This window comes from Pristis pectinata, chromosome 11, assembly GCF_009764475.1.
Source record: "Pristis pectinata isolate sPriPec2 chromosome 11, sPriPec2.1.pri, whole genome shotgun sequence".
Classification (NCBI taxonomy): domain Eukaryota; kingdom Metazoa; phylum Chordata; class Chondrichthyes; order Rhinopristiformes; family Pristidae; genus Pristis; species Pristis pectinata.
This window is the reverse complement of record NC_067415.1, coordinates 30581170-30593432: the sequence shown is the minus strand read 5'-3', so window position 1 is coordinate 30593432 and position 12263 is coordinate 30581170. Positions and strand designations below refer to the sequence as shown.

General features: G+C 38.8%; 1 protein-coding gene across 1 annotated transcript in view; it reads right to left on the bottom strand.

The window, feature by feature from the left end:
- The window catches only part of micu2 (mitochondrial calcium uptake 2), a 326882-nt gene that overhangs the window by 90387 nt on the left and 224232 nt on the right, over positions 1–12263 (bottom strand). Inside the window, 1 exon segment of the mRNA XM_052026309.1 lies at positions 6368–6415. Coding sequence (XP_051882269.1) covers positions 6368–6415 — 48 coding nt within the window.

Below are 12263 nucleotides of genomic sequence, written 5' to 3'. Positions count from 1 at the left end.
GTCATTATTTTGCTTCTCTTTTTTGGAGTAATGGTTTGATGTATCTTCAAGTTCAAGACATTCAAACTTAAACAGTTCAAATTCACATGTAAATTTACAGTTCATGTCAGGATCTCAGGACTCTCGATGATTTGTATATCAGATAAGAAATCTTTCCAACAGCAGCTTATGTGAAGTTAATACGATGAATAATATCAAAATCCTTTTCCTTTTGCTAATAGACATAATCTTCATTTGAAATCTCTCTAAATGTAATCACATTGAAATTTATCTACAATCTGCACAGAGTGGTATGGTGTAATAGTTATTGTCTCGAATAGCAATCCAGAGATTGCAAGCACCAACACTGTTATGGAATGTGCTGCTAATTTATGAGCAAAGGCCATCATGGCTGCTAAACTGTCCTAAAAATTCACCAATGCCCCAAGGAAAGGGAATCTGACACTTTTACTTGGTCCAGTCTACACGAGTCTGACCTGCACAATGCAGTGACGAAAAACACTCAATTGCCTTAAAATATTAAAAACTGCAGTGATTCAAGAGGAAGTTCCAAAGAGATCAGCATTGTCTATAAAGCCACAAAAAAAGAACAACAGTAGCTGGAATTTTCAGCTTTGACATGAAACCAGTGCAATGTTATCAAAGAACCTTATTCATCTGCTCTTGAACCCCTGAAAGCTTTCTTGCCTACTTTGCCTCCACCAGGGAAAAACAGACAAACCTCAGTCATCTGCTATTATGAAGCCACATAGCTGCAGAAGAACTATAGAAAAGCTTTAACCTATGCAATTTATCAGCAGTGACTCTGTTTAAAAGCCATTCACCATAACCAGTATCCAAATTTCTAGTCCATACATTTGCACAAATGCAAGTAATTCAAATAAATCAGTGTTTTGAAATTTCTTTTGCTGCTCTTAACTTCAGAGATATTTGCTTTAACTTGCACCTCCTTACACTCGCAATTCTTCATCTAACTATAATCATTAAGTAAGTGCCAATTTTTTTAATATATATAATTATACCCTTTCTCTACCTTTACCACACCTTTAATAGGAGTCCCAACTAGTGTGAAAATTAAGGCATTAGATGATCTCTCTTCTGTTTTTGGTTGTTAATGCACAACATTTCCTGACATTAGATCTGGCCAGACATTCCAGGAAGGGATAGTTGGAATCAAACAGAAAGTTTCCCAGTTAATTTCTTATTGTGATCTGGAGATCCAGCATAAGTAAAAATGGTAAAATAATTTCCTTATCAACTGATCATGTTACTTGTGGTCAGCAGCAAATTTTCTAATGATGTTTCATAATCAAATGTATAAGTTATAGCCACCCAGTCAGAGAGTTATTTTTATACATGCAACGTGTTTATAATAATGAGTTAACTGTCACTTCAACGAGAATTAAAATGTATTTAATTGCAGGAATCTCAGACTCCTCAAATTCTTGATTTATGCAGTTTTATATGACATTCATAGTAAACCACATATTAACTATGTTCCTCCCTTAAAGGATATAATAACAAAGGTCATGAGTTATTTTTTTCTAAGGGGATACAACTGTATCCGGCCTTTCTTCACTTTACATGGGCACAATAGTATCAGATAAAATGTTCCCAGCAAAGGATGTTGGATTACCTAGACTACTATGTGGCACTCATGTTTGCCTCCTATGTTTAAATATCTCATGTAAATATCTCTTAGTTCTGCCCCAGAGTCTTTAATATGGTAGCGGTTAGAGTAACGCTATTACAGCGCCAGTGACCTGGGTTCAATTCCAGCCACTGTCTGTAAGGAGTTTGTACGTTCTCCCCGTGTCTGCATGGGTTTCCTCTGGGTGCTCTGGTTTCCTCCCACATTCCAAAGATGTACAGGTTAGGAAGTTGTGAGCATGCTATGTTGGCACCGGAAGTGTGGCAACACTTGCGGGCTGCCCCCAGAACACTCTACACAAAAGATGCATTTCACTGTGTTTTGATGTACTTGTGACTAATAAAGATATCTTATCTCCTTCCACAAATTCTGTTTTATCTGCTGGGTAGTTCCAGCATTTTTAGTTTCTATTTCAGATTTCCAGCATCAGCAGTTAATTGATTGCATTAAATATCGATGAGGGCCTTTACTATTGCTTCTCTTAATTTCCTGATGGTTCTAATATATTCAGAGAGAGTATATCTCAAATTATGAAATATTACAACTTTCAAATAGCATCAGAATAAAGCCTAAATTTTGTTAACAAGGTATTCAACATTCAGTGCTGTTTGCTTTCATAATGAACTGAAGGCTAAATCTAAATTAAGTAGAAGCGACAATAGTCCCCTCCCTCAAAAGAAATTTCTGCTTTACATGGATGATCACACTTTAAAGAAAAAATGGGTGGGAGGTCCATTGAAAATCCTGAGCTTGTGCATGGTTGTAAGTTCTTTCATTATTTCTTTGAGTATGTGGAAAAGTCGCCAAACAAAAGCAATTGGTATTATATCAAAGAATGAAATATTTGTCATAAAGTCAGAGTCATAAGGTCATACAGCATGGAAACAGAGCCTTCAACCCACTGAGTCCACATCAACCACTCTTTTACACTAATTTTACATCAATTCTTTTTATTCACCTCACATTCTGAGCACCACCCATCAGATTCTACCACTCATCTACACACTAGCAGCATTTATAGTGTCCAATTTACTACCAACTTGCACATTTTTGGGATATGGGAGGAAGCCTGGGCACTCGTTGGAGACCCATAGAGTCATGGGGAGAACATGCAAATGGCACACAGACAACACCCTAGGTCAGGATTGAACCAGTGTCTCTGGCACTGTGAGGAAGCTGGTTTACTAGCTGCACCACTGTGTGGTCAGATGGGATTAAAAGTTAGCTTACAATTGCTTTGGAAAGTTACATTATAGCTCATGCAGATTTGGAGGAGAATTCTGGATGAGTTAATTATAGTCTGGCAAACTCAGACACTGATTGGAATCAAAATTCAAAATATTTGCCTAAATAGCTATAAGAACAATAGTGAATCCTTGCACTAAAAAGATTCACACTCAGTGTTATGAGACCCTGTACATACAATGGCTAAGGAGAGAATAGGTCCCCTGAAAGATCAGCATGGCCATCTGTGTGTGAATATTTCTCTACAGTTTTTACTGTGGAGAAAAGAATGGAGGTTAAGGAAATGAGGGAAATGTGATGATGTCTTGGACCACGTACAAATTAGCAGGGAGAAGGTAATGGAGGCCTTAAGGTGCATTAAGGTGGATAAATCCCCAGGGCCTGACCTGGCGCATTGTCAGACCTTGTGGAAAGGGAGAGAAGAAATTGCGGAGGCCCTTACAGAGACTTTTGCTTCATTTCTGGCCACAGGTGAGGTTCTGGAGGACTGGAGAATGGCTAACATGGTACCATTGTTTAAAAAGCGTAGCAAAAACAAACCAGGAAACTACAACAATACACACAAAATACTGGAGGAACTCAGCAGGTCAGGCAGCATTTATGGAGGGAAATAAACAGTCAATGTTTTGGGGTCAAGACCCTTCATCAGGAATGGTAAGGAAGAGGGCAGAAGCCAGAATAAAAAGGTAGGGGGAGGGGGAGGAGGAGGAGCACAAGCTGGTAGGTGATAGGTGAGTCCAGGACATCTGAGATGTCCTCTTTTCTCAGTAAACGGGGTTTCCCTTCCACCACCATCATCCAACACATGATTCTCTGCAATTTCCACCATCTCCAACAGGATCCCACCACCAGGCACATCTTCCCCTCCCCCCCCTCCACTTTCTGCAGAGATTGCTCTCTCTGCAACTCCCTTGTCCACTCATCCCTCCCCACCGATCACCATCCTGGCACTTATCCCTGTAACCATGCAAAGTGCTACACCTGCCCCTACACATTCAGGGCCCTAGACAGTCCTTTCAGGTGAGGCAGCGCTTCACATTTGAATCTGAGGGTGTCATTTATTGTATCCGGTGTGGCCTCCTCTGCATCAGTGAGACCCGACGCAGATTGGGTGACTGCTTCGTTGAGCACCTTTCCTTCATCCGCCGCAACAGCCAGGATCTCCCAGTGGCCAACCACCTCAATTCCACTTCCCACTCCCATACTGACTTGTCTATCCACAGCCTCCTCTACTGCCACTTTGAGGCCAGATGCAGGTTGGAGGAGCAACACTTCATATTCCATCTTGGTAGTCTCCAACCTGTCGGCATCAATATCAATTTCTCTAACTTCCGGTAACCTCTCCCCTCTTTTTCCCCCTTTCACCCCCCCCCCCCTTGTTTTCCCTCATTCCTGTGGCCCCCTCACCCCTTCTCTTTCCACCTCCAGTCCTCACGGCCTGCCTCTGGTTCCCCACCTCCTTCCCTTTATTCCATGGTCTACTGTCCTCTCCAATCAGATTAATTCTCTAGCCCTTTGCCTCTTCCACCTATCACCTCCCAGCTTCTCACATCACTCCCTTTCATATCTCCCCCCCCCCCCCCCAAATCTACCTTCCCCCACTCACCTGGACTCACCTATCACCTACCAGCTTGTGCTCCTCCTCCTCCCCCTCCCCCACCTTCTTATTCTGGCTTCTGCCCTCTTCCTTTCCAGTCCTGATGAAGGGTCTTGACTCGAAACGTTGACAGTTTATTTCCCTCCATAGATGCTGCCCAACCTGCTGAGTTCCTCCAGCATTTTGTGTGTATTGCTCCCGATTCCATCATCTGCAGAATCTCTTGTCTCTAGGAAAATACAGGCTGGTGAGCTTGACATTGCTGGTGGGTAAATTTCTGGAGGGGATTCTGAGGGACAGGATCTACCAACATTTGGAGAGACAGGGTCTGATTGGGGACAGTCAGCACGGCTTTGTGCATGGTAAGTCGTGTCTGACAGATCTCTTGGAGTTCTTCGAGGATGTAACCAAGAGGGTAAATGAGGGTAGGGCAGTGAATGTTGTCTGCATGGACTTTAGCAAGGCCTTTGACAAGGTCCCTCATGGCAGGCTAGTCTAGAAGGTTAGATCATATGGGATCCAGGGGGAGATAGCGGACTGGATTCATAATTGGCTGCGCTAGGAAGCAGAGAGTGATGGTCAAGGGTTCTTTCTCAGAATGAAGGCCTGTGTCTATTAGTGTGCCACAGGGGTCGGTCCTGGTATGTTTGTTGTTTGTAATTTATATAAATGATTTGGATGTAAATGTACAAGGCACGGTTAGTAAATTTGCGGATGATACTAAAATAGCTGGTGTTGTAGATAGTGTCGAATGTTATGAATAATTACAAGGGGATCTAGATCAGCTAGTTATGTGGGCTGACAACTGGCTTTCAATCTAGATAAATGTGAGGTATTGTATTTTGGGAGATCAAACCCGGGTAGGATTTATACAGTGAATGGTAGGGCCCTGGGGAGTGTTATGGAATGGAGGGACCTTGGAGTGCAAGTGCATAGTTTGCTGAAAGCAGCGTCACTGATAGATAGGGTGGTGAAGAAGGTATTTGGCATGCTGGCCTTCATCAGTCAGGGCAATGAGTATATTAGTTAGGAAGTTATGTTGCAGTTATATAAGACATTGGGGAGGCCTCACTTGGAGTACTGCGCACAGTTTTGGTCACGCTGTTATAGGAAAGATGTTATTAAACTAGAAAGAGTGCAGAAAAGATTTACCAGGATATTGCCTGGACTTAGGGGCTTGAGTTACAAGCAGAGGTTGCGCAAACTAGGACTTTATTCTGTGGAACGTAGAAGATTGAGGGGTGACCTGATAGAGATATATCAGATCATGAGGAGCAGAGACAGGGTGAAAGCACACAGTGTTTTTCCCAGGGAGGAGGTGCTAAAAACAAGAGGGCATAGGTTTAAGATCCAAGGCGAGAGATTTAAAAGGGACATCGGGGCAGGGTCTTCATGCAAAGGGTGGTGCATATTTGTAATGAGCTGCCAGAAATAGTGGTTGAGGCAGGCACATTACCAATATTTAAAAGCCATCAAGATAAATACATGGATAGGAGAGGTTTAGAGGGCTATGGGCTAAACATGGGCAGATGAGACTAGCTCTCTGGGCAACAGTCAGCATGGACAAGTTGGGCCGAAGGGCCTGTTTCCATGCTGTAAGACTCTATAATGAATACTTCACCAGAGATATTGTTTCACCAGAGCTGCTTTGGGGACCTGGAGCTGTTCTCAATAAAAGTAATGTAACCAAAAAGAAAATTCATCTAACTTACTCAAATTTTCTGAGGCACATAATAAAATTGTTGATTTTTAATATTGGCTTCTCTAACCATGATTTGTTATAAAGCTTTGTATTAAACAGGATACAATTTTGGTTAAAAGGTACCAACGAACTAATGTTAACATAAGACAAACTACACTTTAGCTCAACTTACTTGTTAGAATACCCAGTAAGAATAAGTATTCGGTGTATGATATCAGACCTAGAGGAAAACAAAAAAAGATGGTTGTGGTTAATTGCTCTTCTATGGTCCTATCATTAATTATTTGATAACATCTGGCAGCAGATTTTGCAAACAGTTAATTAATGTACTGAAGTCAACCAAGATTTTCTGATAAATGCCTTTTGACATTATGGCAAACTAATGTTGAACCATTTAATTGCTGGACAGGCAAAGATGAAAAAATACATGGTAATACAGCACGGATTTCTAAACCAGCAGCAAACTACTGATGAAGATATAACACATTTGTATGACTGGAAATACATAACCCTTACAAACATATGTAAGTTTTCTACTTTTAGACAGAGTTGAGGGTATACCATTTCTGGATATGAGGAAGACCACTAAGTTATAATTTTCTAGAAAGGACTTCATCCATGAATCACAGTATGGATAGGACTTGGCTCAAAACCATTACATTAATAACATTTCTGAAGTGATAATGTAATGGTCTCCCTTCATTCAAGAATACCTTCCTTTAGCATTTTTGAGTTTCGCACATGATCTCCAGTCTGGGGAGTAGGGGAGCAAATATTTCATCTATCTCCACCCAAGCTACTGTGATTTGGCTTCCAAGCAATAAGAGCACCATGGATGACTTGCTTGTCATCTTTTCCCCTCTCTTTCAGTGGGCAAGTGCAACTCAATTCTCCATCTCTGGAAAACAATGCACGATTGCACTTGGAAAATCAACGTGAGGGATGATTATGCCGTGCATGATAAAATTGCAATAGTAAAAATAAAAACAAAACAAAAACATAAGATTGTGAATGAAGGAAATCTCCCAATATTGGGAACTAAACTACTTTTTTTACTCTGTGAATATTTTAGTGTTGTACAACAAATGCCTGGAATTCCTTCAATTTATAGAATTTTATGTTGATTTCTATTATGCAGATTTATTAGAAGAGGACGCAGTTTGCAAGTAGGTAAATTGCAACCATCCAAGGCTATAAAATCACTACAGTACTTAATTAGACAAAAGCTTAACAACCCCAGCATTAACTTTTTGTATATTTTTAACATTTGCTCTTTATCATCCATTAGTTCTAAATTTGCCTTAAGCATCTGATTCTGTGTTATAAATAGCTGATCTTGCATTACAAGCCAGACTTAGAGGAATTGTAATGTTTAAAGTCCCTCTACATAACCTCATTCTTCAGGAATGAATTTCAACCCGTAAAATGTGAGGAATTAAGGGATTTATGAATATCTTTCTCCACCATTTATATTCAAACTGCCTGCACATTAATGGGAAGGAAAAGGCTCATTTTATCTCACACATTTGGATGAGGAGCAGCCTGATCAAAGGACTGCCTTGTCAAAAGGTAAATGACAAGTCCAATTACCAATTTGTTATAAAACCATTTAAAGGCACAAAAACATCTGAAATAAGAACAAAATGCTGGCAGCATCTCTGGAGAAACAAGTAGAATTAACATTTCAGGTCATCAGAACTGGAAAAGTGCGAAAACAGGTGTGTTTTAAGCTACAAATGGGGAGGATAGAGAAATCAAAGTAAATGTTGGTGATAGGATGGAAACCTGTCTGGTGCTGACACAATACTTTCAGTGCCATCCAGTTAATAACTGAATGAGGGCAGTCAGAGAGAGAGAGGAATAAAAATATGTTGCTGGAAATATCAAACTGAAGAGAATGCTAGAAACACCCAGCAGATCAGACAGCAGCCGAGCAGAGAGAAAAAACTGAGCTCATGTTTCCGATGCCATTATAATGGAACTGGCAAGTTCTGACAATAACAGGAAAGACTTCTTTTGAAATTGTTGAAGTTAGCATCGAATCCCAAGGACTGTGAGTACTTTGCTGACATCTGAATTTGGCCTGCTTTGTTGGAACAGTGTAGCAGGCCAAAGGCAGATGTCAGCATAGGGATGGGAGTGGAATGGAGAATTAAACTGACAGGGGACTGGGAGCTAGTCACCCTTGTGGACTGAATGAAGTTGTTCTGTGAAGCATGAATCTAGGCTTGGTTTTTCCACCGTAGAGGAAACCACATTGTGAGCACCAAATGCAATAGACTAGATCGGAAAGGAAATGCAAGTTAGTCATGGCTTCACCTGGAAGGATGATTTTAAGACCCTGGATGGTAGGAAGGGATGGCATAAAAGAGCAGTGGTCCATCATGTTCTATATAACTGGGAGAACTTACAAAAGCAATTCTAAAACTACCTTTAACTGGAAGACAACAAATACTCCCTTGCAGGAATCTACTATTTAATGTGCGTCTTGCTTCATGCATTTTCCTCTCCATTTCATTAACTTCTTTTAGGGTGGTATTTACTTTCCATTGATCTACTGCCCTTGCTAACTGTGTTTATGATACATAAAATTGTTTAGGTAAGTAAGCGTATATCTAGATCTTGAGCAAATTCCAATGCGAGTACTAACAAACATCCTTCTTTGACCAACTTAAAGAGATTATCAGCTCAAATATGAAGGCAGTGAGTTGAATAGGTTTGTTCTAAGTATTCACTATTAGTTCCTAAATGAATAGGTATACTGCCCCAAATTACTGGCATGAGGTATTGGTTTATTATGCTTTAAGAGATTAGCAACATTATCTATCTTTTCATACTAGTTATGGAAGCTTTGGCAACACGTAGCTAAAGAGCATCCAGATATCGTGGATTCTTTCAGCTGTGTTCGTGCATTTTTCTCTGATTTCACAACATACTTTGCACTCATTCAGTGGAAAGAACTTGATGCCCTCGTTTCTTTTAAAAATCTTTCTACGACATCTTATAAACTAAATTGGGCAAAGCCCCATAGCCTTTATTGTTGGGATTATTTGCAGTCTTGCACTGGAATGGATGTGCAGTTTAATGCAGTTTTGAACCATGTTGAATATTAGGACTACTGGTTGTAACTGGCCTGTAATAAGTGTAAATGGCATTGTGTACATAAGCTGCAGCATCAAGTTGCAACTCAGAAAACGTAGGCACTCTGCATTCTGAACAATTCTTAATCTAGTCTTTGCTCAGTGGATACAATTGTTGGTGAATTTTAATGCTCTGATACAGAGCATCACACTGCATCATTAACACAGGTGGCACAGTAGCACATCTAGTAGAACTGCCGTCTTACAGCTCCAGCGACCCAGGTTCAATCCTGGTCATTGGTACCATATGAAGTTTGTATGTTCTTCCTGTGACCGTGCTCTGGCTTCTACCCGCATCCCGCAGACATGTAGGTTGGTAGGGTAACTGACTGCTCTAAATTGCCCCTAGCATGTGAGTGACTGGTAGAATCTGGGAAGAGTTAACGCAAATGTAGAGAGAAAAAAACGGATTTGGTTTGAAATTAGCAATAAATGAATGCATGATAGTCTGCACAGACTTGGTGAGGGAAGGGTCTGTTTCCCTACCATATGACTCTAACACCTAAGATGGGGTGTTTATTGATTTTTTTTCTCTTTGTTCTGCATTTGTTGAAAACAACATCCTCCAGATTTTTCCAAGGCATTTCATATAGAATGAATTATAATTCAAATTACATTAATTGGTTTGTATATACAATTTTTGTTGTCCCTTTTATTGTCAATAACTAAATACTTAATAAATATACCCCATCATTAAATTATTTCATGGTTATTAGCACAGTAACAAGTGGGAACAAATGTGAAAATACATTTCTTGTACTATTGAATTCCTAAATAATTAAACTTATGCTCTAATGTTCCAATGTTGGTACAGTACATAATAAATAACCTGTTAAATTTTATACTACTTGGACATGCCCATTTACTTTACATCAATTAGCTAAAATATAACTTAAACCTAGAATATTTCAAATCAATTTGCAAATGGTAGCGTCCAGGAATTACTGCAATATTACTTATAAAGATCCAAGTATTTCAGCTTTATGCCAAATCTGGAAGCACTGAATTCAACAAAACAGTCTGCACATAATTCTCCTAAGGAATGGCAACACGCAAAGCTGCCAAGCTGCTAGATTGTGTCACTAGTACTGCTAGGCCATGTGCCAATAGAAGGCATCGCTTTTTTAAGAAACATGTCCTCTCCACAAGGTGAAACTGTTTCCAATTGAAATAATCTAATTCTTTTTTACTGTCTGTCAATGTGTTTAGACAGACAAAATTCAGTTTTCATAAAAATTATCAAGGAAAAATTAGTCTTGTCCATCTATAACCAAAGTAAAATACATTATAGATCAGAATATTAATCTATACTCCTAATTCAATACTTAATAACACACTGAAGTCTGTTTTAACAAAATATACAGTTTAATTAAATCAAAGATAAATAATCCTCAAATTAAATGTTGGAATCACCACGCTTGTAAATATTTAAATAGAAACATCATGAAAATATTATTACTCTGAATAGCAACTGTATTGGGTTTTAGTATGTTGACAAAATAAACCAACTTAATAACATGTGGAAGTCAAGAAAGTGTAATTAAGACAACATATCTTTTCCAAAACAAATTTTAATTGATAATCTTTAACCAGCAAAACTAAAGTTGGAGCCTAAATACTCAAGCAGTCAATACTATTTCCTTCAAATCCTTCACCAGTACTGTTACCATTTCCTTACCACTACTCTTAAGTCAGTATATCACGCTATGCACATTCATGTCGGTGCCAGTAATATTCAGGTACCTCATTTAAATGGCTCGCTGCAAGCCTAGATGGTGTTGATGAGCTGGGGCATCATTACAGAACCACTTCCCATCATCACCTGACATCCACAAATTTCCCTCTGTAGTCTCTTGATAGAAACATTATTATAAATTTTTTCACCTTCCAAGACAGCTTACTCATTGCAGAATGGCAATCAAAGCTGGAATTGCTCTATAGCGCAATTCTGCACTACACTACATGGCACACTCACATGCTTACTTTGTCCTTGTATTTTACTTCCAAGGCAGAGATTGAGCAGACACATCAAATGGAAAAGATAATGGGTCTGTGCTATTTTCTAACTTTGAGTACATTAGAGCTATTAATGATAGGAAAAAAATGACTTTTTAAAATTCATTCCATACATTAAGAAACTTGAGGATCATTTAGAGCAAAATCAATAAATAATCTTGAGAAGATGGTTCATATTAAAAGCAGACTGCATGTAGCACCAACTGCCAGCTAATGTGTGAAATTGTATCTGTGAGAACATGAACTAACATGTCTTCTTGATACAATGTCACATGGACATGCAGTCTTCAAACAACTCAGCTCACATGCACAAGAAATCCCTACGTAATCCTGATGTGTGCTCATCAGTAAAAGAAATACACAGCAATATTAAAATGTTTTGATTATAAGATATGCTAATATAGATAAAAATACACATTTTTACATACTCACTGCTACTAAATTTCCACAAGATGGCAGATAATGCGCATTTTACCATTCAAGGATGAGTGTTGCATTCCAGGGTATATTTCAGTTACTCATAGGCCAAAACACAATGGCTATTTGGCATAGTTAAAATTAGAATCAGTGATTCCCCTTTAAGGTCAAGAAGATTATATAATGCGTATCTTTATGTTTCAGAATAGTCTGAACATTCAAAAATGCAATTTTAATGCATTGGTTTGGGTGCAATTGGCAATTCCTGCACCAATTGCACATATTTTGAAATACAATTAGAGATACTTCTAAATGTATTTATCACTTCAAAAAAATTAGCTTTAAAATACTCTTTGATATATTTAAGAATGGAAACATTAAAGTGAAATTGTTAAAACCGTTATATTCGAATAATACAACTTAAAACAGCATTTAAATTCCCCGTATAAATCCACTATCTAATAGTAACCCAATTTTAAATTACTGAAAAAAAAA